At 42.9% G+C, this 27,843-nt stretch overlaps 1 protein-coding gene across 3 annotated transcripts in view; it reads left to right on the top strand.

The window, feature by feature from the left end:
* The first annotated feature begins 237 nt into the window (after positions 1–237).
* AGXT2 (alanine--glyoxylate aminotransferase 2) overlaps positions 238–27,843 on the top strand; it is a 41,165-nt gene continuing 13,559 nt past the window's right edge. For 2 of the 3 annotated variants that reach the window (XM_045565948.1, XM_045565946.1), the window contains exons 1-12: positions 238–383; positions 6,117–6,205; positions 7,389–7,573; positions 9,910–10,033; positions 11,339–11,433; positions 13,048–13,141; positions 13,786–13,879; positions 19,172–19,272; positions 19,846–19,938; positions 22,596–22,728; positions 23,527–23,618; positions 25,145–25,294. In XM_045565948.1, coding sequence (XP_045421904.1) covers positions 299–383; positions 6,117–6,205; positions 7,389–7,573; positions 9,910–10,033; positions 11,339–11,433; positions 13,048–13,141; positions 13,786–13,879; positions 19,172–19,272; positions 19,846–19,938; positions 22,596–22,728; positions 23,527–23,618; positions 25,145–25,294 — 1,335 coding nt within the window. In that variant the 5' untranslated portion in view covers positions 238–298. The remainder of the gene's footprint in view (positions 384–6,116; positions 6,206–7,388; positions 7,574–9,909; positions 10,034–11,338; positions 11,434–13,047; positions 13,142–13,785; positions 13,880–19,171; positions 19,273–19,845; positions 19,939–22,595; positions 22,729–23,526; positions 23,619–25,144; positions 25,295–27,843) is intronic. The other variant, XM_045565947.1, reaches the window with a different exon arrangement.

The following is a 27,843-nucleotide window of genomic DNA, read 5'->3' as shown; positions in this document are numbered from 1 at the left end:
CAGTCGGCCTGCTTTCTTTCCTCTTCTCTTTTGTCCTCTCTTCTCTTCCCTTCTCTTCCTTCTCTCTCTCTCTCTCTCTATTCCCCCCTCCCCCCTACTCCCTTTCTCTCCCCCCTGAATCGTTGTTGCTAGCAGTGGGCGGCTCTGGGACTGGCCTAAAGCCATTGGCAGTCACCACTGCAGGATTTCCCTTCTAGAGCCACCTCCCCCTCCTGGTTTCAAAGTCCAGCAGGCCACTGAGCAGCTGGAGACCATCCCGTGGCTGATTCCATGCGGCTCTGCTTCCTGACTGGGAGAGATGACTCTAGTCCAGAGACATTTGCCAAGAGCCTTGGGCCTGGTGACCTTTCCCAGGACCCCCAAGCCACGTCCTTCCCTGAGCCGTGAGTAGAAACCAGGGGAATGTGGATCGGCAGAGGGTCCATGAGAGGGGCAAGCCTGAGGTCTGAAGCCTGTTGCCTGGGATTCTGGAATGTTAGGCCTGGGTGGGGTCTTCAAGACCAGGCGTGGAGCACAGAGGTCTCACCCTGTCACCAATGCCAATATTTTGTAATGCCTCCTTTCGTCCTGAAATGAAATTCATAGATAATGAAACACAATTTCAAAACAATAACAACTGCAATACGAAAATGAAATCAATTTGAAATCAGGTATTAACTTCTATACATAGACGCCCAGAGATGACTATTTGAAAAGGCATAAAGCATCCTCACAAAGTGCCACCACGCCCCTAGGAAGTGGGGCCACCCCTCAATGCTGAAGAGGAGACTCTGAGAAGGGCTGTGATATTCTCAGAGTCCCCCACCCCCTTCTTTCCACTCAGACTCTGCTCTCTCTCCAGCAAAAGCAGAAAATGTGGGGAGACCTGCGGGAACCAGACAGGTGGCTTTAGGAATTACACCCTATGTGCTCACGATTAGCACATGATCTTGTATGGCAAGAAGCCCACCACCTCCTCACTGATTTCCCCCATGCACACATGAGCTTAAGCAGCTGTCCGCATGTTTATGTGCCATGGTGGGATCCTGTGTCCTACAGGTACAAGGGACCCTTACCCATTCCCTATCATGATCAACTTTGTCTGCATTTTCCCTTCTTCCTTCCCTTTTCTCCCTCCTTCCTTCCTTTCCTATTTGGTTTTTTTCCCCCTGACAATTGCAATTTTTTGAAACTTAATACATGCCTGATACTTTAAATGCATTATCTCCTTTCATCTTCAACCAAACCTGTGAATTTTCCTCTTCCACAGAGGAGGAGACAGAAGAATAAAGAATAACTTTGAAATGTGGTCAAAGACAAAAACAGAGAAGTGACAACTTGGGATTCAAAGCCAGGTCTGTCTGACTCCAAACTCAGACTGATTCCACCAGGCGCTGTCTTCCCCACCCCCAATCCTGCTTGGATTTCTCTTTTCCCTGAGTCAGGTCTTTTGCCCAGAACATCACTTAATTCCATTTTCTCGGAAGCAACTAAAACTATACGCAGAGTCTCATGCTCAGTAAGGAAGAAACTGTGCTGAAAGTACCAGTTGTGGACACAGCAAGAGAAATGCCCTGTAGGCTGCCCCTTCCCCTGTCCTACCCCTGCTGCTGAGAGTTGTGGAGCTAGACTGAGGGTGGCAGTAGGTGACCTAGAAAGGGCAGGTGCCTAAAATCTTGATCAACTCGTTGGGGACTCCTTACCGTAGGTCCACCAAGGAAACTACACAGAAAAAATAACCTTGCAAACCCATGCTGCATAGACATGAATGCCACACTTGTCACCTGGCCTTTCAAAAACCTTTGGGGATTTTATGCCAACTATTTTCTTACCTACTATACCTGGATCTATACTTGCTTGTATTTGTTCATCCAAACACACACTCATTGAGCATACCCTTGTTAAGCACCTGCTGTGTGCAAAATATGCATTCAAAGTATTTGAGCATATATTATGCACCAGTGGTGCAGATGTAGCCACAGTGAAGACAAAGCCCCTGCCCTTGTGTATTCTAGGAAGGAGATAGAAATAAATAAACAACTGAATATGTTGTTTTTTAAAAGTACCCAGTAGAGATACATGCTATGAATAAAGCCAAACCAGGGTAAGGGGATAGAAAGATAAAATAGGAGGAAAGGGAAATGGGCTACGTGACACAGGGAGATCACCATGTATTAAGTGTTGTCAGATATGCAAAAGTAAATAAATCACAATCTTGGTATATACCTACATACTTACTGTATGATATTCCTATGCATAAAACACTCAGCCTCGCTTATGCCCGATATGCACACTTTGGGCTAAATATCTACACAAAGTTATAGAAGCAATCTGTTTTTAGAATAAAAGAGTGGAGACAATATCTCAGTGGTGCCTTCTTTCCTATAATTAGCTAATGACTATGAAATTTATAACATTTCCAAGTAGGTGTGGTGCGTGCTCCAATGTGCCATTTTCCTAACATACGCCTCCTCCCCCACAAAGCAGGGCTGCACGGAGGGCGAAGGGGTGGTAAATACGCCCATTTCCAGCTAGAAATTTCCCAACTCCTGTCAAACCTTTTCTTGACATTTTTTTTTTTTTTTTTTTGTCAAGACGTTTTCTTGAAATTTTTTTCTTAAAAAAATTTATAATTAGCCCTAAAGGGAGGCCTCCCACCTGCACCCCTCCAGGCAGTCCCGGCTGCAGTGGGAAGCTCTGATTTAACACAGGCCGAGCGCCACGGGGGAGATGGCAGAGCAGGCCGACTCCCACACCCAGGGGGCTCAGAGCCAGGCAGAGCCCCTGCTTGTGAACAACTGCCCCTGTTCTGCTTCAGCGAAAGGGCAGATGCTGGAAGGCCATGGAGGGAGCTGAGATGATCGCCAGCAGGGTGAGGAGGTGGGCAGAGAAGTGAGGAAGGCCGGGCAGGAGTGGAGGAAATTCCGGTTGGAACAGCCTGGCACCAGCGTCTCTGCAGGGAGGCAGAGCACACAGGACATAGGGGTCCGCTGCAGAGAAACAGCGGTGTTAGAGATCATGGCATGGGCTGGGATACCAAGCAACAATGACAAGTGTCCCCTGCCACTTCCTGTAGGATACGGACCAGTTTGTGAAGGGAAAAGGACCCGCTCTGAGTCTGAGAGCTGCCAGCTCCAGCGCAGGGGAGCAGATGAGAAGTTTCTCCCCCAATCAACCAGGCACTGCCCCTCGCACATCCAGGCCCCAGCAAGGCTCCACCAGCCTCTGTGACAGGGGTTGCCTCAAACCCTCAACGCTGAGGGGCCTTCAGGCTGCCGAGGCCTCTCCTTTAATCTGCCACTGCCTCCTCGGCTCTAGGTTGATAAAACCTTCCTTTCCTAACTCAAGAGCTACGAGCTAACTTAGGAGCTATCCTAAGTGTCAAATGAGATACCAGATGTGACAAGTTTATTTAAAGCTACCCAAGATGCTATACAGAAATGAGACATTATTAGCATTTTAGTAAATCACACCGTGTCGATCGTATATTTTCAAGTATTTTCTAAGGTTTTTTGTTTTGGGGTTTTTGTTTTGTTTTGTTTTGTTTTGTTTTGTTTTTTTCATTTTAAAGGATGAGGAAGCCTGGTAAATACTTCCTCTGGGTTGAAAACTGGTTGTGGATGTTGGGAAAAGCTTTATTGTTACAAAGAGAATTTTCCCTAGAATTTCCAAATGTTCATGAAAATTGATTTCTCACCCTTACCTTGCCCAGTAGTTTTTCCCCTTCTGATATCATGATTTTGGGGAAAGGAAACAAAGTTAAGGTGATCTGCTTGCTGTAGAACTCTGTGAGAATTAGGCAGCTGGAAAATTAAATCCAGCTACTTACTTGGCGTTTATTACATAAGAGTGGTCCTGTTCTCCAAATTGAATTTCATCTTTAAACATCTTGAGTTGTTCATGTGAATTAAAGTGGAAATTGGTGAATTGAATTTAAATCATTATCTGTCATCTGTGGTTAGCCTAAAAAGGCACTATCCAATCAGTTAAAACAATAAAAACAAAAAAGAAAAAGCCTATTCAGAAATAGACCTTGGATTTAGTTTTATTAACTCAAATCTCAGTTATCCGTTCCCCCACTCTATTCTAGCTCTGTCTCCCCCCCCAAACATACACACACACAGGCACACAGAATTTCCAAGAACCCATGAAAAGCTTTATTAACCCTCAACTCTTAAATCATCCTCAAGACATAGGCCAGTTTGAATGAAAAATGCATGCAACTATCTAGATATTTAGATTTTAATTTTTTTCTGGCAAATAATGAAAATCAAAGCATTTTGTGTCTTTTTGTCCATCATTTATCACTATTCCTGTTATTTTTGAGTTTGGGTTTTTTATTGACAGGCAATAGATTTTGAGGTATTTTCTAGATTTATTTATTTCACTTATTGGCTAATTCTTTTTCCTATTTGCTTGCTTGCTACCTGTCTCTATTCCTTCCTTCCTTCCTTTCCTCTTTCTTCCCTCCTTCCTTCTTTCCTTTATTCCTTGGGGCAGAAGTTTATGTATTTCATTTGGAACTCTCAGTCCATCGTCATATGCTTATCACGTTTTAGTGAATGAGTGAATGAATAAACCTGTCTTGACTGTCTAAAATTCAGGATTTTTCCTATCAAGTCTTTCTCTTTAACTCCCATCCCCCTCTAACCTTTCATAATTCCTATAGCCTTGGAGTCAAGAGAGCGTACGGCCTCTGCAATGGGAGACTCCAATTTTGCAGATGGGAAAATGACATTGAGGAAGTAAAAGGATTTTGAATTCGTAGAAACACTCAGAATTTTTTTTCCATCTCAGAAGAATAACTAATGCAAAGAGACACGAAGAAAAGCTTTCAAAAGGTGAAATTCTCAGAAAACTTAAGCTATCATTTTTGTCATTTCTACCCATAGATAGCCAAAAGCCACTTGCTTTTAAAGTAAGAGCAAATTAATGACATTAGTGATAATTTAGAGCAGAAAAATGAATGGGATCTCTTTGAAAGAAGATATATTCAGAGCTGTTACTTTCCAACTTCATTTAAAAACACAATTGATCACTATGTTTCTCAGGACTATGACTTCATAGCCACACAAAACGCCAACATTTCATTCACACCTTCAAACCTTCACGCTGAATAAGAGACATCATTTCCTTAGTTCTTTCCACCTGTACAATCATTTTGATGTTGACCTTAATCTTCAAAACTAGAAGCATTCTTTTCCAAGAGTACTCAGAAGGTCTCTAGAGACCTGTTCCAGCTCTGACGTTCTGATTCCATTATTCAATCCGTTGCTATGGAGAGGCCGAAGTCAGCACTGGCAGAGAAGGGAGAAGGTGGCTGATGAATGAGTGAAAAAGGTTAAGGGTCAGAAACTTGGAGTTTTGTTCTTGTTCTTCAGATAACTAGTTTGGTGACCTTAAATTATTAATAATTTACCACCTGAGGCTGGTTTCATCATCTATACCATAAGCATTTTGACACACACCAAAAAATCTAACGTCCCTCCTAGCTCCAAATGTTTAATGACTGTGATTCAGCTTCTCTCTCTGCTTTGTCATGGTCTTGTGTTGGCAGCCTTTGTTTTGGAGGGAGGTTTTATCTTCCAGACCTATTTGTATATATTTTTAATACAGTACATTGCCTAACACCTGTCTCTCCTCATTCCTTGCAAAATTAATTCCATATATATTGAGAGCCAACCATGTACCAGGCACTGGCTATGCAAGAGGATTCAGGCACTGGGCAGCTCAGAGCCTAGAAAGCACCTCTATTAGCAACAAGGATGGACTCCATCAATACACTGTATTGGCAGAAGTTTTGTCCACTGAAGAGAGAATCGACAGGCAGGAGTAACATGGCAGGAGTAACATGGCAATTTACCTGGACTGAGCTTCCCAAGCTTGTGAGGGACTGCAGTAGATTTTTTTTTCTGGATTAGTTTCAAGAGGAACTATCTTTTGTTTTTTCCCCTCCATAAAATGTGTTATTGAGATACTCAGTTTTTACATCCAAACCAAAGGCTGATTAATAAAATGATTTTTAAAAACTAAGAAATAAAATCACCCAAGCATTTTAATTCAGGTAACTATAGTTGATTTTCACAAACAGACCTATGCCAGGCTTACTGGAGGATCCTAACTCACTTCACTTTCAGTAGGTGCTTCCTGGACTTCAGTAACCAAGCTCAGTCTTCATACCAAACCCAAAATGCCTCCCTGTGACTTCACGCCTGAAAGATACCAGGTGAGATTCGGGGCTTTAGGAAAACCCAAAGAGGTACTTTCTTTTGGGAAGTCTCAATTGTCTCTTAGAATCAACAATAAGTGGGGGTATACTTTAAAATAACTAAACAAGTGGTTTTAGAATGTTCCTAACACAAAGAAATGCTAAATGCCTGAGGTGATGGATACCCCAATCACCCTGATTTGATTAATTCACATTGTATGTCTGTACCAAAACATCACATTACCCTATAAAGACATACAACTATTATGTACCCATAATAATTAAAAATTTAAAAAAGAATGACCCACTAATGGCCCTGCTTGCTACTAAGCTATCCCATCCCAGATATTCTATCCTTTAAGTCATTTAATACTGGCGTAAGAATTGGTGTGCATATGTGAGAGACAGAAAGAGAGGACAGTAAAGACCATGCATGACAATATGTCAGGGAAATACCTATATCGCAAATGCGCTGGCACACATTTGCTTTAAAAAAAAATGTTCCCTTTTTGACTAATTCATGTAGCGATGCATGATCTGGTCTTCCTGAGTCCTCCATCCCAAAATTATAAAGTTATCTTTTTGTTCTCAGGCTAACAAAAAGAGACTGGTGCTCTCTCTCTCTCTTCTCCCTACCCGCACCCCGCCCCCCAACACACACACACTAACTCCTTTATTCTACATAATACTTGCAGGTTAGAAATTGTAGAATCAACAGAGAGTCAAGAGGGACCCACAAAGAAGGGAAGAATGGGAGAGAGATTTTGTAATTAGAGACACAAACATCACCAGAATTTATTTTATTTTTATTTTTTAAAAAACCACAACAAAAACGACTTATTAGTTAAGACTAATTACTTATTAGTTCAGATATTTGCTTCCAAAATCCATTTTTTTAAAAGCAAAATCAATTCAAAGCCAAGGCTTTCCATTGAGAGGTAGAAACTCCAGCCCCTTTCTTCGTATGTGATCTAGAAAGGGACCGAAAGGCTACAAACAATAATTTCCCCTCCTTCGGAGGAAGGGCTTTAACTTCTTGCAAGGAGGGTGTTGGGTGAGAATACCCCCTGTGAGCCTCTCTGGGGCAGCCTAGCCCTGTGCAGTTCACTAGAGAGACCAGGCCTGTTAAACTGACTGCTGACGATCTAGTAAGAAGTGTAGAGTTATGGAAAAGGGATTTAAAAATCTTGCTTGTCTACAGTCCCTTGCCTACAACCGTGTCCTGGAAATCCACAAGCAACATCTTTCTCCTGTGGAAACAGCGTATTTCCAGAAACCCTTGCTGCTCCACCAGGGGCACATGGAGTGGCTATTTGATTCTGAGGGGAACAGATACCTGGATTTCTTTTCCGGAATTGTCACTGTCAGTGTCGGTCACTGCCACCCGTGAGTATCCTTAAAATCCCAGGGTTTTAATTCCAGAAGAATATACGGAGGAGAATCAAGTTAGTGACTCAGAACCCCTGATTCATTTACCCTGGTTAAAAAACGTCTGTTACAGATCGTGGCTGACATACTCCCTGCTATTTCCTGGGTGTAAAATCTTGACCCTGTACTTTTTCTTTCCTTGACAATGCAGGAGTTTGTGGTTCTGATTGTACACGCACTGTGATGTGTGCCACGTGCCCAGAGCACTGCTGTGCGCACTGCTCATGAGCAACAGCCCCTCCCCCCCAAAGAGAGGGATGCAGGGACAGGAAGGGAGTGAAAGGTGGGTGGCTCTCAGAGAAACAGGGGCAGATATGTGGGATGAGGGATGAGGAGAGAAGAGAAGTGATTTCTAGCCTGACAATCTTCTTCGGGGACTCTCAGAGATGCAAGAGGAAAAAAAGTCTGATAAGAGACAGACACAATCCTAGCTGGAAATTCACTTGGAAATGTATTGGTCCCTTAATCTTCAGATTGTCCACAGTATTGACCATCAACTCACCTATGCAAACGCCCTTTGATGTGTTTTTCTGTGGTTCTTTTGGTTTCTGTGCAGCCATCTCATTGTCTTTAATAATCTGACCAATAAAACTCACACTAAGTGGGAAGAAAATAAATCAGCAAGTCTAAAACAAATTGAATAGGTTTGGCCCTGCTGTCAAACCAGGAGGCAGAGTCAGGAGGTGGGGAGCAAGTGCCTTGGGGCCCAGCCCTCATCTCTTCCTCCCCGGCCTTCTCTTACCCACCCCCCACCCCACCCCCACCATCTCCAGAGGAACCAGTCCCATGCAAGGTCCCAGCGAGCAACCAAAATAAATTTCAGATTATTTCAATTTCAAACACAGGGTGAACAAACATAAGAGAAGTAGAGAGAAATGGAGCAGAGAATGATTTTAAACACTCTCGTTGAATCCTCCCAATAACATGTCACACTGCCCCTGGTAAGAGACCACTGAGCTGGCTTTCACACCTCGGTGCTTCTCCTGATCTCCATCTGACCCCTGGACTCTGGGTGTCCCAGCTCCCTCCTTAGCCCGCAGCTTTTCTCTCTTGACCGCCTTCCTCCCTCACGTCCCACCATAGCATGGGTGCCACCCACCTCCCACCCCTACTCCTCTGGTTACTACGCTTTCAACAGCATTGCCCAAGTCTCCATCTTCAGGACTGGCCCCCCGCCAAGCTACAATAACACCTCTAATAACCCAGAGAGAGCGATAAGATGCCCTATATCTCCCACTGCCATCTAGGATGCCCCTTGCCCTGTGACACTGCACCATCAGCTCAACTTCAACATTTCCAAGACTAAGTCTATCATCTCCACAAAACTGTTACAGTTCACATGTGCATGGATTGAAGGAGTGCATATGACCCTCCTGCTCTGGGAAGTCCTCTGCTAAGAGCTGGGGAGCTGGACAACTGGCCATAGTTCTCAACTAATCCTGGGGTCCCCCAGTGTTCCAGACAAGAATGTTGAAGTCATCTTTGACTCTTCCTTGCTTTCAATGCCTATAGCCAACCTGATGCTAAGGTCCAGTTTCCCTTCCACCAAAACGTCCCCCTTGCTAGCCCCTCTCCCACTAATTCCCGCTAACACCAGTCTCCTCCCGTACCTGGAAAGGCCACCATGTCCACCTCACTTGAAGGAAGCATTACCAGGCTTCCTTCCCCATCCCACGCCTCATGCGGTTCTCAGATATAATGTGCTAAACATGCTTTTGTGAAATATCTCTCCTTTTTAAGAGTTTGCTGATACTCAGCAAATTTCTACTAATCCTCAATATGAACCTTCGATCCTTCAAAGACTGTGGCTTCATAGTTACAAAATGTTCATCAGCACTGACCCAGATACTGGAATCTTCTTTGAGGGAAAAACTGTTGATCGTATATACATGTGCTTGATGAATCTACAGTTCTTTAGAAAAACAAAGTGAGAAGACACTCAGACTAATAGCCAATCATCTCTACTTTCCAAAGGGTTCAAAGGATGGTTAATAAAAAAAAAAAAAAGTACAGTTAGAAGAAATTCCAAGCCCAAAGTCCCTCCTAAACTAGGCATTTCCTTTTTAAAATCCCTTTGAACCCTTTTCTCAGTGAGGAATTCATTACCTTTCGAGGCAACACATCCCATTGCTGGACACCTCTAGTGGTTACAGGAGATTTTTCGGATGTATGAACGAAATCTGCCTCTTGAAACTCTGAGAGAAAGCAGTGTGTTTGGGCTCAATGGCCAGGGCGTGTGTTGGAGGGACGTGCCCGAGGGCAGTACGGGTAACTCTGCTCCTCTGCTCATCCAGGAAGGTGAACGCAGTGGCACAGAAGCAGCTTGGCCGCCTGTGGCACACCAGCACCCTCTTCTTCCACCCTCCAATGCACGAGTATGCAGAGAAGCTTTCAGCACTTCTTCCTGAGCCTCTTAAGGTACGATCGACGCTCTCAGCTCAAAGGGACAAGAGTCTCATGATTCCAGGGGAGTTGCCCTAGGAAGCAGGAATATGGGCAGGGACTTTGGTCTGTGCATTGTGCATCCATAGTGGCGAGCTGATAGCTATATCTGAAAGCAATCAGATAGAAGAAAGGAATTTATGAACTGCTTGTGAAACAAGTCAAGCTTCACTTGTGTCATTTCTTAGCCTCTGCCTCTTCTCGGTCATTCTCCTCACCACGTCTTTGCAGAAATCACTTATCAGGAGCCCCAGACCTCCTGATGGTCTCATCAATGTCCTCAAGAAATGTTTTATCTCCTTGCTTCATAGCCTCTCTGCAAAGTCATTTGCATTTCTTCTTTTACAAAGAGTGGAGCCTTTTCTTTTCTATAAACGCCAGTTCTGTTCATTTGGTCTAAAATACACTTAGATATTTTTGTTAAATGAGATTTTTTTGCATTTGAAATGACTGAGTTTTTAAATGGAATTGAAATGTTAAAATGTTGGCAAAAATTTGCATTTAGGCATTAAATGAGTTAATATATATGAAGAACCCAGAACAGTGCCCAGTATCTGGCATTAACTATTATTATTTTACTATGTTATTTATATTATCTAGATACGCTATTTACTGTTTTATCTAGAATAGATGAAGAAACTTGGAATAGCTGCAACGTGAGTCCAGCCCCAGATGTTCATGGAAGCACAGAGGCAGGGAAGTCAACAAAGTCATAAACACAGGCCTCCCAGCCCTAGAGTCTAGAGGACACAGTTCCCTGTAGTTCTCCCCATTGTTTTGTTCAGGCTGAGCTGCATTTTTTGTTTGTTGGCTTGTTTTTCAACATTCGCACACACAGCACAGGCAGGCAGGGACAGCCCCCAGGGCCAGAGGTCTTGCCGCATCCCAAGCCTTCAGAATCAGGTAGGGTAGATGAGGTTCAGGAGCTGAGACCCAGTCCTCAGTCCTCGGGCTGCTCAACCACTAACCACAGTGTGCCTCTCAGCAAGTCTCCCAACCTTAGCATTTTGCAAAATATCAAATAAAGCCAATGAAAGCCCAGAATGTTTCACAGCTGAGACAATCTCTCAACCATTTTTGCCTGTGTAGCACTTCACAGCGGCTCAATGAAGGAGGAGCTATAGAATTCGTGGAATGATGAAACTAAGTAACCTGCACTGGACTGAAGGGAACTCTCCTTAATAGTCAGACCTGGGGCACACATCTTGAGCAATTTTGAATGAATTGGGTACTATGGAAATAAATTAAAGCATGAGTCCATGTGTCTTCTGTCCTCTCCAGGTCATCTTCTTGACAAACAGTGGCTCAGAAGCCAATGACCTGGCCATGCTGATGGCCAGAGCACACTCAAACAACTTGGACATCATTTCCTTCAGGTAATCATGCCCTGGAATATTCAACTTTAGTAACTTACCCCAATCCTAAATGCATGCCTTTAAATGGTAGCATGGAGGGAGAGGAGCTCTCTGAGGGATATTTTCCTAATATTAAGTTTTAGGGCAGGATCAGTCAAATGAATTTTATGACTGGATAGTCCCATCCAAATTGGGCTGTCCAAGAGAGTGGGCCCTGACTGGCCACAAACAACTTGAAGTCCTTGTTATGTCATGGATCTTCCTACGGACTTAAGGAGGAGGTCACATAACAATGTTTTAACCATGAAGAAGTGGTAGGGACTACCGCGTATGCCAAATGGTAAATGACTGCTCTACATCCACAGAGCATCAGGGCTCTGCCATATGACACCGGGACATTTTAATTTCTGCTTTTGAAAGGAGCCATGTATTTATTCCATAGTGCCAGCTGCACCCATTTTGGGCCTTTTATTCTCTGTAAGTTCAGAGGATGCATGTATGACCCTGTATATTTCTGCTTCTTTAGATGACTTTTGAGAACTGATAATTTAATAGATTAATTATTAAGCTCTTGAAGGCTATATTAGCATTAAAAATATTAGAAAACTAAGAACTCTGCTCACAGTTGCCTCTCTTGGGTAATTTTATACAGCACATTTAAACAGACTCTTGTTTTATGTAAAAGACAGGAGTGACTTAGAGTAAAAGCTGATGGAATGAAGAAACAGGCCCATTTTTTAACAGCCCCATAGTTTCTGTCTAAATTCAAAAGAAGGTTTTATTTCATCCTTGCTATGGCACATCTAATACTGCACATTCCATATCAAATGAACATGCAGTTACTACAGGTGTAAGTAAACATTTGCTATCAAAGAAATGTGGCAATAAAGAATAGTGATTGATGTTTTACCTAATTAACACTCCAGAATACGTAAGCCCAGAGAAGTATTGATCTATTCGAAGTAGTCATGGTATGACCAGCGTTCAACACATGTTGTGTCTCCTCTTCCAAATTATATGACCATTCTTTTGAATAGTCTTTTTGAATAGCTCTAAATCCTTAAGGGTGATTTAGACTTGGGAAATTGCCAAAACTCATTTGAAACCAAGCCTGGTGAGTGATCAGAATGATTTATACTAAAGATAACTGTTTCAGGTTCAAAAGAAACAAAACCTATGTTTCTTATAAGCCAAATAAGGTGGCTTATGCGGCACTTGAGGAGTCCCTAAAGATGGTGAACAACCGCTGCATCACAGGAAAAGATATTTGGCTTCTCAAGGTGACTACTTTGAAGACTAGTATTTGTTGAATGTGTTATTTCTGACTTGTTGCTAAAAGATGAGTCTCGTTACTTTAGAATAATGGGGTAGGGTAGATCCTAAGATCAGAGTTCCTGGCCAGACGATCTCCAGTTTCCCAACTCGAATTTCACAATTTCACAATTTTAAGTCTATGATACCAGTAGAAAAGATAAATAAGTACATTCACCTGACACAGGCTTAGAAGAGTTTTTAGAAACCAGCGGAATTGAATGCCTTCTTGAATTTTCCCGTTGGTCCTACTCAGTGGTCCGTAGGCCAGTGATCAAAGAAGAATGAACTTAACCCCATCCTCCTGCTGTTTTTTCTCTGCAGAGGAGCATACCATGGATGCAGCCCTTACACACTTGGTTTGACAAACGTGGGGACCTTCAAGATGGAACTCCCCGGTGGGCTGGGGTGCCAATCAGTGAGTTTTGGATTTTTCTCTTGTTTCTTTAAAGTCTGCTGGGAACATGGAATTGATCAGGTTTTCCTGATATTAGGATTTAGAAAGTAACATAAAGCCTGTCATTAAGAAGAGGTTCAGTTTGACTCAGTTGAATTGAAGACCATTTGGAGAAGATGTTTCTAGAAAAGGCTTCAGAGTCTGAGTAATAATTAATGATACGGTTTTTAAAACTTATCTTGCTTTTAAATAAAACCAAGTAAAGTGCAAAGTTCTGAGAACCTTGAATTCACAGAATTTCTATGGAGTCATCATTGTACTCACCTTCTGTTCTCACTTGCTGTACCCGGCTTTCTAGCATCAGAATCAGATACCTAATTATTCTTCTTCTTTCAGATGCCCTTATCCACCAAACCCTTGAGCAAGTTGTTTCCGGGCTAACACCAAAATCAGTTTCCTTTGTACAATGCCCAGATAACTGATTTCTAAGAAAAAATTATCTCTTCAAAGCAGAATATTAGATTTCCATCCTAAGTAGGGGAAGGGGGGAAGGAGGGATGGCAACACTAAATTAAGAAGCCCTCTTGACTTGATTGCTGCCATATGCTCCCACACATTGGCTGGCTTGTGTCCATGTGTTACCAAACTCCTTTTGTCATTTGCAGACAATGTGCCCAGACGTTTTTCGTGGCCCGTGGGGTGGAAGCCACTGTCGAGATTCTCCAGTGCAAACAATTAGGAAATGCAGCTGTGCACCAGGTCTGACTGGGCGGGGAGGGAGGGACAGAGGGGGAGGTCAGAGACATCAGGAACACGGATAAAGGCAGAACCATCCCTGAGTGAACAATTGAATTTGAAAAAAGAAGAAAAGGAAAAGCCAAAGGAAGCAAAACTAGGAAGTAGCCAAGTAACTCCTGGTTGAATCAACACTTCTCATGCCCACTATCATTTCATTCTCAGACAATCCTTCTGGCCACGCAGGAAAAGCATCTCAGGCTATCAGAGCTAAGCTAAAAAACAGACTATCATCTGGCATTTAATTAAAGGAGCTCAATTAGCAATAGCTCTGGTATCAATTTTATAAGAAAACAAGATGGGTGGGATTATGTACCAATTCCCAACGGAAAGAGGAAGGATGGAAACAAATACTTTTGGGAATCTCAAAACTCCAGTCAAAAAGTTCTCCAGGGCCTCAGCCAGCCAGCCAAATGACAGCGTCTGTGAAAACCTAGGGGTGTTCCTGAAGGCTGCTGACAACGCTTGTAAAAGCTGTAAAGGCATTCTCACAAGGAAAACTTCTGTGTATGAGTCATGTTTTCTTTGCCTTCTTTACCCATTCTTAACATGGGGAAGAGGAGGCGTGGAAACGTCATCTGCTCCCTGCCAATCAGCAAGCCCTGCTGAGGATTTGTCATCACAACACAGGACTTCTTGAAAAGCTGCCCCTAAGTGGTTCTGAGGGAAAAAACTAAATGCTCCAGCCGAAAGATTTTTAATGGAATGGTATGAGTCACTGGGTTGAGAGGAAGAGTGCAAAATGGAAGTCTTAAAAATCAGCTCTGCAACGAAGAAAATTCACAGTCTTAAAATTCAGATGAGATAATAGCAAAATGGAGGTAGAAAGATGAAAGACAAGCATTGGAACAAGACAAGCTGTCAGGGTCATAGAATTTAAAACCAGAAGGAAGTTTAAAGCTATAATTCAAACCCTCCATTGTAAAGATGAGGAAACCAACGTCCTCCTCGGGGATGAGAGGGCTAGGATTTGATTCCAGGTCTTCTCCCTCCAAAGCCAGTGCTCCCAATACCTAGGACGCCCTCCTCCACCCTGACATGCCGTCAGAATGAACTCAAGCTGAAAAGCGACTCCTGCTCTGCTGGCCAGGATGGAGAAGATGCATGAGGTCAGAAGGTCTGGATTGCAAGCCCAGCCCTGCCATGATTCAGCTATGAGCAAAAGCTCCACTTTCTGCTTCTGTTTCCTCATCTGTAAAACAAAGATAGTAAGACCTGGCCCCCACAACCCTATCTCGGCCCTTCATGAGATCAAGGCAGAGAGAGCTTTGTGTAGAGCAAGGCAGATAACAGCAACGCCCAGCAAAGCCAAATCTGAATATTGTAACTATATGGCATCAAGAACTCAAATCATTTGAAGCCACCTCACAGGCCTCTGTCTGACTGCAAAACACCAGCACAGGGGCTGGTAGACAAAAGCACTCAAGAGATGGTCATTCCCTTCCCTCCCTGCTATGTGCCCATCTCCTTCCATCCTCTCTGCCTCCTCCCTCTTTGAGGATTCTCCTCTACCTTAGACCAACTTGAAAATGCCAGAACCCCAGGGTCATCTCTCTAGTGGCATCTGCAGGCTAAAGAGTAGTGACAGACGTACATTTCTGCTTCTCTGAACTGTTGTCTTTGGCATAGCTGAAGTCAGCTCTTTTCTTAACTCACATCTTTAAGAGACAAGACTGGTTATCAGATCTTTAAACAGCATTGAAATATAAAAAAGGACTCCTGCCTCCTCCTGTGTCTTTAGGACCTGAGAAATGTCCTTGCTGTAAAATGAGTAAATTCATATATGTTTACCCAAGCAGCCCAACATGTAAAGTGCTTTGAACACAGATGGTTCCTGTTCTCAGTTCCTCTTAGGGTCATTCCCTGCGTGCACACAGTTACCAACCGTGGTAGGGGGATTTTTTTTCCACCTCAGAATCATGTCACCACTCCCAGCATAGGCAGGGGGGCGTTTTTTGAGTCTGGCAGAGATGCTTATGTGATAGATTTCATTATCTTACTACATCCATCTCCCCAGGATTTTTTCTTCCCAGGCCCTGAATTTTGGGTATAACCCATGAAGAGATTCACTTCTCATCACCTGCTGCCCCAAACCTATTACCAATCATGTCATTCTTCTCCTTTTGGACAACAAAGTTTTCATTTTATTAAAAATTGTTGTTCTTTCTTGGCTCCTCGATCTGCTTAACTCTTTCTGCACAACCTGCTGAAATAAACTTTTCCACAGCCACTCTGTTGTATCCAGCAGAGCACCAGCTTTCCACCCACTTTGAGGTTGTCATGGAGACACCACTGCACCGTGTCTCTCTGCAGAGGTGGCCTGACCCAGAGTTCTAGCAACCAGCCAGCAAAGCAGATGTGAAATCAGAGAAAAAGCTCATCACAGTAAATGGCCCTCTCCTTGCTGAACATGTGGACAGATGGGGAAAAAAATCATGAAAGGTCTAGCATAGGTTCAAGCACAACATTTTGGTTTGGTTTTGCCCAAATTTAAAGCATTGGGGTTGATTTTGTGTCACTCTTTGATTTCACTAGTTGCAAACGGGCCTGTTAAACTTCCAAATTATGTCTCTCAAACATGTCTGATCCATTCTTTAGGGTCATTTGGGGCTGTTTTCTCTTTCTTTCCTAATTAAAATAGGGAATTTCAATCTTCAGAGGCATAGATTTATTTGTCTACTATATTATGCCCATCAAGACAACATAAGTGATGTTAAAAACATACTTTCTAGGTTTGATATCTTTGTTATCACTTTCTTTCTCATTCCCTCAACCTCCAACCTACAACTAACCACAGATATCAGGAATCTCTGTCAATCAAGCTTCCCCCAATGTCATGAGTAACCTAAAAAGATGTTTGGGGCTAGGTAGTGTTTTTTTCCATTTTTTAATGAAGAACTGAAGTATAAAATGTGTGTGTACTTCAGTTTAGATGGTGATATTGCTGAAGGTTTCTATTCCCTCTGTCTAGCCTCCAGGAGACGGGGTTAAGTCCATGTCTCTAGGCAAGTGTTGGGATGGCAGGTGGCGACTCCCCTGCCAGACCACTTTCACTGGCATTGGGGCTGGGGCTTCCCATCGCAACCACGTCTTCCTCTGCATTCCTTCTGCTGTTCGTGGATATGGGCTTAAGTACAGAGACTGCGTGGTGCTGTTGAGAACCAAATTACAGGTGTGGATAAAAATTCTGAAGTCATATATGGCCATATATGGATGCTGTTGGCCTGGACCTTGGGTATTCTGGAGTAGAAGCCTTCTTCACTCTTGCTGGTCCTGCTTCCTTGGTGGTTCCCACTTTCAATTTTGACACACATATGGAGGCTTCTAGAGCTTGGGTGAGCCTCCTAGGCGATGTGACCCCTCTTCTCTGGTCCTCTCCCACCCATAGGATTTCACACCTACCTGTCTGCATGGTGAGGCTTACAGCCAGTGAAGCACCCGTCAGCACTGGCAGGAATGTTTCCAGCATCTTTTAGCAGGATGGGAAGGTAAACACGGTTACTACTAAGACACTTGAACTGGATGGATAGCTGTTACTGGTAACACGATAGCCTGGGTTACCTCCGGCTGAAAACAACTAAAAATCATGAATAAAATATGAAACACATCCTCTTTAAAACATTGATACAAGACAGTAAGAATTCTCAGAAACTCAAAGAGGTTATTAGGGCACTGCAGCCAGTTGTGCCCTGAGGGCATTTGGTCAAACTGAGGACCCTTGAGCTGCAGTGTTTATGGCTCTGTGAAGGGAAGGGAAGAGATGACAAAGTTGAGAGCCCAAAGTAAGGGAACAGAAAAGAAAGCTGCCCTGCCACAGTCTGGAACCCCCAAGAGGCCACACCTTCATTCATGGGTCAACTAGAACTAAACACGCCACCAAAAACAACCTGTCACAGGCCAATGGGTCTGCAAGGATTCGGGTGCCGAGTGGAGAGAAGAACATCTCTGGGAGGAACCACCACTGAAAATTTGAACTCCACACTGGCCCTGAAAGGCTGCGGATTCTGAATTCACTACCTCACGCTGATAATTTGGTGAAATCTCAGACGGGTAACACTCCATGGGCCTGGGAGCTGCAGGTGCAAATATCCTTTGGAGGAAACTACCTCATTTAGGCCTCAAAGAAGTCTCACAAATGAAATTCCAAGGAAAATAAGCCACCCGTAGTCAAAAGTAACGAACAAACAAGGAAACGGAGCTCCACAATCAAGAAAAAGACCCACAAGGATTTCCAACAATAGAATTATCGGATAGACTATAAAATGAATATGTTTAATACATTTAAAGAAAATCAACCATAAACTTGAAAATAAATGCAGGGAATAAGGAACTATAAAGAATGGCATAGCAAGTTTCAAAAACAAATATATCTTCTAGTAATAAAAATAATTGAAATTTAAAACTCAGCAGGTAGAAAAAGGAGAATTAATGTATTTACTATTAAAGACAGATCATTTGAATTAGGATACTTTAGTCCGTTTCCTAATAAGAAAGACTTTCAAGTGAAATTGCTCAATGTCTCACACCAGCCACAATTTCTACTGTTTATTTCCTTCTTAATTCATTAAACATTTACTGAGCACCTACAACATACCAGACAGTTTGCTTGGCCACAGACATTCCAAAACTGAACAAGGCATAGTTCCTGTCCACAAAAGCTCTCGGTTAAAGGGAGAAAGACCTATAAAAACAAGCATAGGACCAAGTTCCCAGGGCTGCAATGGATGGAAGTTACCTGGCTCTAGCACATTCCTCTTTAGTCTGAAACCTAATTCTTCTACAAACATATTTACTAACTCTAAAGATGGAGATACTTTGTAGCTTTAAAATTGCACATCAGATTAAATGGCAATAAAAGGTAATAATAGAGTTATTTTCAAATAGATTCAATTACTCCAATTACTTTTGAGTGAAACCCACCAGTTTGAGAGAATGGGTATCCTTAGATGAAACATCTATCCATTCCAGAGTCAATGACATTTTAGGGCATTTCTTCCCCAGATGGAAATGATTGAAGTGATTTGTTTATGCCTTTATGACTATCCTAATCTCCCTCCTTGAACCAAAGTACAAGTGGTTCCGACACAATGTTCCCCTTTAGAAATGCATATCCTTATCTCCTAGTTTACTGTATTCTGAGATCTCTAATCAACTTAACTCATCTTGTTTTCTATTCTTTTTTTTTTTTTTATGCTTTTCCTCATGCTTCTGGATGTCATTCTCACAGCTTCAGATGCTGTGGTTCTTTTTTTACAGACTGCTGCCAAGCTAAAGACCAGTATATTGAACAGTTCAAAGATACTCTGAATACTTCTGTAGCCAAGTCACTTGCTGGGTTTTTTGCAGAACCGATTCAAGTAAGTACATGAACCTTAAACAAAAATGAGCTGCACCTTCAATTGTCAGAGAGTTTTAATTCATGCATTCTAGATAATTCCAAATTAATTAAGTGTTCATTGCTGTGTTCCTTTCCAAATTCAATTCATTCTTTTGATCTCCTTGAAAAAACAAAAAGCCCTGATTTTCAACTTAATTTTAAAAAACCCTCCCTTCCATTCCCACGTGGACAAGATAGATAGATGAAACTATTGAATGCCTTAAATTCTTAAGAAAAGGAAACCCCAGCAATGTTTAGCTGCTTAACACTCACACTGTCAGGGGGAGTATTTCTTTAATCTTACCAAGTCCTCTTATTGTACTGTTTTCTAATCTCAGAAAAGAATAAATATTAGCATCCTTTTTCCAGAAGTCATGACATAAGAATAATGGCCCTTCTTTCACCCGTAGTTGAAACTGTTCTGCAGACTGTTATTCAAATTACTAGTTTTACTATCATGATAATAATGATAATGACGCTTTTGTTTTTTAATATAATACTTTGAAAGGACCTGTGCTGTTATTATAGGTCTTCTTGGTTTGGTGTTTTGCAGGGTGTGAATGGAGTTGTCCAGTACCCAAAGGGGTTTCTGAAGGAAGCCTTCAAGCTGGTGCGAGAGAGGGGAGGCGTGTGCATTGCAGACGAAGTGAGTGGCCATGAAATGCTGCCATTTAGTGCAGGGGAACAGGAAAGGTACAGACCAAACCCTCTTCTGTATTCCAGGCAAAAAGTATCTAGTGTATGAATTCCGAAGTGTGGCTATAAATTAATGAAACTTTTGCTAGTTGGCTGTTTGGTTGGTACATTAGCTTGTCAGCTTAACAAGGACATCAGAACTTAAATATCCAAACTGATGTCTAGCAAATAAGTTGCTAGGAGGCACAGGTGATACTACCACATATTTTTTAACTTCCTTTTGGGGGATTGCCTCAGGGACAGCTGAAAAGCCACACAGAAAATTTAATCTCATAACCAAGTTTTCATCTTAATTTTTGCCAAAATTGGATTAGGTAATTGGAAGCATATACCTTTCTGACAAAGCTTGCCTGGAAATGATATTTTAAAAATAATAATAATAATAATTTGACCTCTAGAGTAGAGGAGTGCTACTATTGCCGTATTTGGAAATAGTTCTTAAAAAATTGTTAAATGAGTTGAGGCACAGTGTTGAAATAAACACACAGTACCTCCCAAGGGGTCTACTTTGAAGGGAATAAAATTTAATGGCTGTATGAGCTCTAGCCTGTGTGTTTTTAAAAGAGGTCAATTTTCTTATAATTACACCTTATATTAGAATGTATTAAAGAAAGCCTCTGTCTACTGAAAATAGCTATGGAGATCAAAAGACCAGTGGACGGTCACTGGGGCCATAGAAATCTTCCTGGCTCACTGCTAGGTGACCTATGATTATTGTACTGACAGGTGTTTAGACCCACCAGTGCTACAGCCCAACCAGGTTCATTGCCCACTGCTCGAGAGGAAGCCAGTACACTGAGAGGTCAGGGGCGACAGCAGAGAAAGAGTTCAATATCACAGGTGCCATGCAAGGAGATGGGAGGAAGTTCTCAAATCCATCTCCTTGAAAATTTGGGAGAAAGCGTTTTTAAAAATAGTTTGGTGGCAAAAGTCTAGGCAATTGAGTCTGCGAATTGGCTGAGTTCGGCGCAGAACCATAAGGGGTATAGAGATTGTCTTTGCTGAGTCGGTTCTTTGGGGAGGTCACAGTACCAGCTGAGTCGATTCCTCTGTGTGAGCCATCAGTCTGGGTGGGTCAGCTGTTCCACCAGAATGCAGGGCCTGGGAAATATCTCAACAATTACCCTTAGGTTTTGCAAGGATGATGCTATCTATGGGAGTGAAGAAAGCTAAGAATCTTCATGACCATCAACCATATGACTCCTGAGTAGCGAGCAATTGTAGGAAAGCAAGCTCGGGAATAGTGGCTGGGTATATATACATTTCCCTTTCCACGGTTCCCGCCGCGGGCCCCTTATCAATTCTATAAAGAGCCTGTATGTTTCCTGCCTGTTTCAGTCCTGCCATCTTTACCTGAACAGTTTCCTTCAACTAAAAATTCCCCACAGCTGACGTTGTGCTGTCCCCCCACCCCACCCCATGTGTGTCACGCACAGTCAGGTCTCTGTTCTGTCCGGGGTGCACTTGATGCCCTGCATGAGGCTCAGGCCAGCTTTTTCCTGCCACGTCCATCCTCCTGTCCCCAACCTGCCGGCAAACTAATCAAAGTCCTAGCTGAAGAAAATCAATCTGCCATTAAAAAAGAAGAAAAGGATATTCAGTCAGTTTAAAAGAAACTGAGATCCCGAAAGAGATCAAGGAGCCTTCTCCAAGCACACAAATATGCATGGCCATGTCTGCGTGGTTCTATTCAGTTAGACACTTCTGCCACTCCTTCACTCATTCGACACTCACTCACTCCATGTCTGCTTTGCGTCAGGCACTCTGCTAGGTGTCGTGGACAGACAGAAGAATGACACATGTACATTGTGATGACAGCCCACGGTGAAAGCTTCCAATGGCAACATGCCCAGAGTACTTCTCGAGGGAGCCCTGCTAGCACTGGGGAAAAACTTCCTAGACCAAATGATGACAAAGTCATGTTTCAAAGGACAGAAGAAGTTAGTGAGATGAAGAAGTAGGAAGAGGGTCTCCTAGAGAAAGGGAACAACAGGCACACACACACACAAAAACCTAAGGTCAACTTTTAGTCCAAATCACTACAATTTCTAGGTTAGAGAAGTTCAACCCCAACTGGCTCAGCTCGGTCTTCCTTGCAATGCAGTTCTCAGGGAGGGGAGGGCACCCCTGGGAAGAGGATGACAGCTGTCTGGGCTGCGACAAGTCCCCGGGCTCTCACGACTGACAGCAGCTCCTGCTTCTTCCAGCCTGGGGCAGACCCAGCTTCTCCACTTTTCCGCCTTGCTGCCTTACTCGCAGGGGATGCTTATTACAGATTGTTAATCATAACAATCCCTTTCCCATGCTTTATTTATATGACCCTCACAGAGCCCTGGAATGTATTGTTATTAGTATTTCTGCTTAACAGGTGAGTTAACAGAGGTTTAGAGGATCTAAGAAACAATTCTGGAATCACACAAAGCTAGTAAATGGCTTTTGGTGCCTAAAAGCTCAGATGAAGCGCTTTGTTCATGATACTACAGGTTGGCGAGGATGATGGCTGACGATGACGATGTTGAGGAAGAGGAAAAGAAGGACAGAGAAGAGAACAGAGAGAAAACAGCATTTCTTGAAAGGTTTCCAATGGTTTTGAATTGTTTTCATCAGGTGCAGACAGGATTTGGAAGGCTGGGTTCTCATTTCTGGGGCTTCCAAACCCATGACGTCCTGCCTGACATTGTCACCATGGCTAAAGGGATAGGGAATGGCTTTCCCATGGCAGCAGTGGTAACCACTCCAGGTAAGACCCGTGGGCAGTTTGTGTTTGCTTCTGGGCCTCCTGCATTGGCTGTGGCATAAAATACATGCGCTGGAACTTGTATGGGTTGGGGACAGTGACGGGAACTACACGATCATTTCCCAAGCAAATAAAAAAGAGAAACAGCCTGTCTGCCAGATTGTGGAACAGATCAAAGAAAGCCAGCCTTTTCTGATCTTGCTGTACGGCAGACTACTTCTCCCATCCCCACAACGAAATGCAGGGTTCCACCACAGGGATTGAGGTACAGGAAAATATAGTACAAAACCAACCCTGAAACTTCGAAAGGAATCGTATTCTTGAAAAAGACTTGCTTGGTCTTGCTGAACCAATAAGCTATAGATTCAAGGTTCCCAGTAACAGATTTCTCATTGACAAAACATTCTATGAAATGAACATTAGTGAACATTAGAATTAACTGTCTTTTCCATTTAGCTAATTGAAGGGGGGGAGGGAGAGTTTTGATGTCTCTTCCATCTCTTGCTCTTCTGATGAGGAGACCAATCCTATTGGATTAGGGCCCCACACTTATGACCTCATTTAACCTTAATTACCTCCTTAAAGGCACTGTCTCCAACACAGTCACATTCAGGGTTAGGGTTTCAACATACACATTTCAAGGAGACAACTCAGTCCATAACATCCACTATCAGGTAGTGAAGAATGAATTGGATATAATATCATGTACAACACGTAAGTAAGTGTGACCCAAATGGTGTGAGGAGAGATTCTGGATAGGAATGCGTCGCTCTTTACCCACCTTGATTTTTCTCCCCCTAGAGATTGCCAAGTCTTTGGCTAAACGTCTTCTTCACTTCAACACCTTTGGAGGGAACCCCATGGCCTGTGCCATTGGATCTGCGGTGCTTGAGGTTGGTTCCAGCAGCCACATTTACATCACTCATTCCACAAAATGACTATTCCAAACCACACCCACGTTATCACACTGCATTATTAAAGTGGAAAGCTAATTAGTGATGCATCCATTTAACTTAGGTTTCCAGTTACTATTCTGCCTTCCCTCTTTTGGAAGATCTACTTTGAATACTTGAAGTATTGAGTCAGAAAAAGTACGTAATAAACCTCACATGTATAGGAAACACAAGAGTTCCCCTAGCCAGATGGTAGCACTTGAATTTCTTTGTTATCTACTATCTTTGTTTTTTGCTTAATTTTGGCCCTGTCTTGTGTATTTTTTCTTCCTTCCTTTTGTTGTACTATCAGAAATTGAATAACTAAGAGACTGGGTTCTATCTGATTACAACAAGGTAGTTCAGCTATTGTGAACAACTGTTTGGCCCTACTGCGTTGATTTAGCCTGGGGTCTCATCTGTTGAAAAAGATTTTTTTTAATGCTCTTGCTGATATACATAATAGCATTTGCTTATGTAAGTATAACATATTTCTGGAAGAATGTCCTAGAAATTAATAGCAGTGGTTGTTTGTGGAGAGGAAAACTTAATGTCTGGGGACCGAGTTCAGCAGGAGTCATCCTGCTGTGTACACTTTTATACTTGCTGATGTTTCAACCACGAACATGATTTATTTATTCAAAAAAATTAAATGTAAAAGTATTTTTAAATAAAGATAAATAAGTAAAAGCTTCCCTTGTTAATTAGTTATCTCCAAATATGATTGAATCATGAGATGAGAAAGTGTGGGTGGGAATGTGTCATTTATTTCATTTTGTAGACATTGCCAACTTTTTTTTAAGTGCTGGGTCACCTCAACCAATTTAGAAGGCAGAGAAGATTTAGGTGAACAAATAGGTCTTAAAAACATCAAGGTTTGCCTGGGGTCAGGCAATTATTAGCAGCTAAATATAAATGTAGTATATTTTATATGTCTTGTCAAGAATCACAAGTGTCTGCTGTGAATCAAACTTAGATGAAAATCTTTTTATGTCTTCAGGTTCTTGGACTCTGGGCTCGGCTAAAGAGGCCAGGCCCCAAACTGGGGTGCTAGGGCTATGACAGCCTCTGTCTTGGCTCCTAAGGTCATTGTCCTCCAGTAGGGAAAGCACCTGTGATAATTCGTTCCTCAGAGCATTCATCTTACGCTGCATTCCAGTTCTCAGCAAAACCTGGCAGTAGTGGACCTCAGATTACAGCGTCTATGTTGCCAAGTGCATGGAGACACACCTTTTACTCTTTCCTAAATTCTTACCCACCCCTGTCGGTGAGGGACCTAGGGGCAGGGGGAATCCCCTGTACTAGGACTTTTCTTCTCCTTACAACAAATCTCTCTGTAGTCCATGGTGTGACCACACTAGACTTTGTCCTGGGTTCTGTTTGGTTAAGGTACCATAAATAAGGTCATGTACAATTACCTCTCCACACTTGTCGGTCAGTCTTAGAACTTTGGCCGTGTAAGGTCATCCGAGGCTTTCTCTCAACAGGTGATTAAAGAAGAAAATCTACAGGAAAACAGTCAAGAAGTTGGTACCTACATGTTACTGAAGTTTGCTAAGCTGCGGGATGAGTTCGAAATTGTTGGAGATGTCCGAGGCAAAGGCCTCATGATAGGGATGGAAATGGTGCAGGATAAGGTAGGTTCTGATCTGCCGCTCCCTCTGCAGCTGCTTGGGGCCAGCCAGGATTAAAGTAGGAAGCATCGGCTGAAAGCTCACTTCATTCATTCTCCGGGAGAGCATGCACAGCCAGCAAGATTCTGCAAAGCCCCTTAGAGGCGAGTAGAGAATGTTGAGTAGGACCAAAATGCTGGCAGATTGTCAAGGATTCTAAAAGGGTGAGGAAAAGCATTTGAAAAAGGGAGCTGCTATTCTCCTTGCCAGACTAGGCAAAGAGCATAGGCAATGGTGAAATACTTAGAAATATGGGAAAGAGAGGAAGTTATCTGGGGAGGGACAGGTGGAAGTAAGGAGAAAGGGCTGGGAGAAGGTTGTGATGAAGATTTGGGGTGAGGATGTTCAAGATATATTGGGTTTTGTGTTTGTTTGCATGCTTGCTTGCTTGCGTGTGAGTGGACTTCAATCTCCCAAGTAACCAGGGAAGAATATTGCCCACTGAGACCTCAAACTCAACATGACAACATTGAGCTTAGCATTTTCTCCAAAACCAGCTGTTCCTCCCAAGATCATGGTTTCTGTTCTTGCCCTCCAACATTCTTGCAGCTACCCAGCCTAATACCACACAACAATCTGTGACTGCTCCTCTTCCCTTATGTCTGATGGCCAGTCTTATTGATCCCTTCTCTGCTGTGTCTCTAAATCCTTCCCTTTGTTCCTGCTGCTGCCCATACAGTCCATGCGAGTAGCAAATAGTTCCTGGACTCCATAAAAACAAAGCCTGAGGAGAGAAGCAGCAGGAGGATCTTGGTGTGGGGAGGCAGCCAGACTAAGCTCAAAGCCCTCACGCTTGTCCACGGGGATCCCGCTTTCCTGGAGTGATCAGCTGCTATTTGCTCTTAGCACACCATCCCCCTTGAGAAGGATTGCTGCTCTATTCTTCTAATACGCAGACCAGACATGGACATAAGACTCTTTCATTAATACCACTTGGCAGAGCCAGTACAAAGCTGGAATGTTTAAATAAGATTTGAAAACCAAGGGAAAATAAAGAGTAATATGAGACTAGGGCCTCCAGCTCACAAGTCATAATGTGCTCACCTTAAGCTTGTGGCCTGGTTACAGGGGTTGTAGTAAGGCTTGGAAGAGTCTATCCTAGTCTTCACCCCAGGACCTCCTTCAAAGATATCTCTACTCATCAAAGTCTAGGCCCAGAGAGGAGCACCCCATGAGAGAGGAGTTCTTCCCTTTCCCCTATTCCAAACCCAGCATCTGCGTGCTCAAAGTCATACAAACAAAGATGTTCATCAAAACTTTGTCACAGTAAAACACCAGAATCCTCCCAAACTAAGGCCACTGATGCAGAACAAGCTAAATTATGGCACATCCTTACTACGATGGCATAGATATATATTTGACATGCAAAGATGTGCAAGCTATATTGTGGAAAAATAAAACAGGCTATAAAATAGTATCCATAGAAGGAGCTGTTTTTCTCTTTGCTCTGCCACTTGTTAGTTATAAGCACAGGCTCTGAGGGTAGACCACCCAGATTTAAATTCCAGTTTCTCCACCCGCTAATTCTACTCACTGTTCCCTCAGTGCCATTCACTGTCCTACATGCAAATGACACTCAAGCTTTTCCTCAAGCATGGAACACAGTACTGTCCTCTCTGGCTTTACCTATGAAAGTCCTGGTCTTTTTTAAGATCCAGTGCTTCATTGTACCTGCTCCTTAATGCTTGCCTTTGCTTCTCCCCCATTCAAGGCTGCACCCTTCAGAGAATCCCTCTGGTACTCAGTGCCTAAGGAGTTCTCTTGAAAAGATCTTTTCCACCATCTTAGTCCATTTAGACTGCTATAAAAAAGTCCCATAGACTAGGTATCTTAAAAACAATAAAAATTTATTTCTCATAGTTCTGCAGGCAAGGCAGTCCAAGGTCAAGGTATGGGCAGATTCGGTGTCTGATGAGGGCCCACTTAGGTGTCTGATGAGATTGCACCTTCTTGCTGTGTCCTCACATGGAGAAAGGGGCAGGGGAGCTCTTGAGGGTTTCTTTTATAAAGGCACTAATCCCATTCATGAGGGCTCCACTTTCATGACCTCATCACCTCCCACAGGCCCTACCTCCATGACCATCGCATTAAGGGTTACGTTTCAACGTATGAATTTTGGGGATAGAGGGAACATAAACTTTCAATCTGTGGCATCCACCACAGACTCTTGACTCAGTTTTTATGTGTAAATATCTTATTTTCCTAAATAAACCGTACACCTTTGAGGCCAGGAAACATACGTGTGGTAAGTGCTTTATGCTTGTTGATGGATTTCAGGTCCCTGCAACACTGAGACCACGTTCATGTAATTATAACAGCTGAGAACTTTGATACAGTGCCATTCAACATAACCCAAGATAAATTCTCCCATACTCTGTTGGCGAGGAGCTACAGCCCTTTGGACAGCAATTTGTCTGACTCTATCGAAATTTTAAATGTCTATACATTTTGACTTGGCTATTCCATTTCCATAAATGTGTCCTAAAGAAATACAAAAGTGTGTGAAGATATAT

The sequence above is a fragment of the Lemur catta genome, chromosome 12, assembly GCF_020740605.2.
Source record: "Lemur catta isolate mLemCat1 chromosome 12, mLemCat1.pri, whole genome shotgun sequence".
In the NCBI taxonomy this organism is placed as follows: Eukaryota; Metazoa; Chordata; class Mammalia; order Primates; family Lemuridae; genus Lemur; species Lemur catta.
This window is presented reverse-complemented; position numbering and strand designations above follow the sequence as displayed.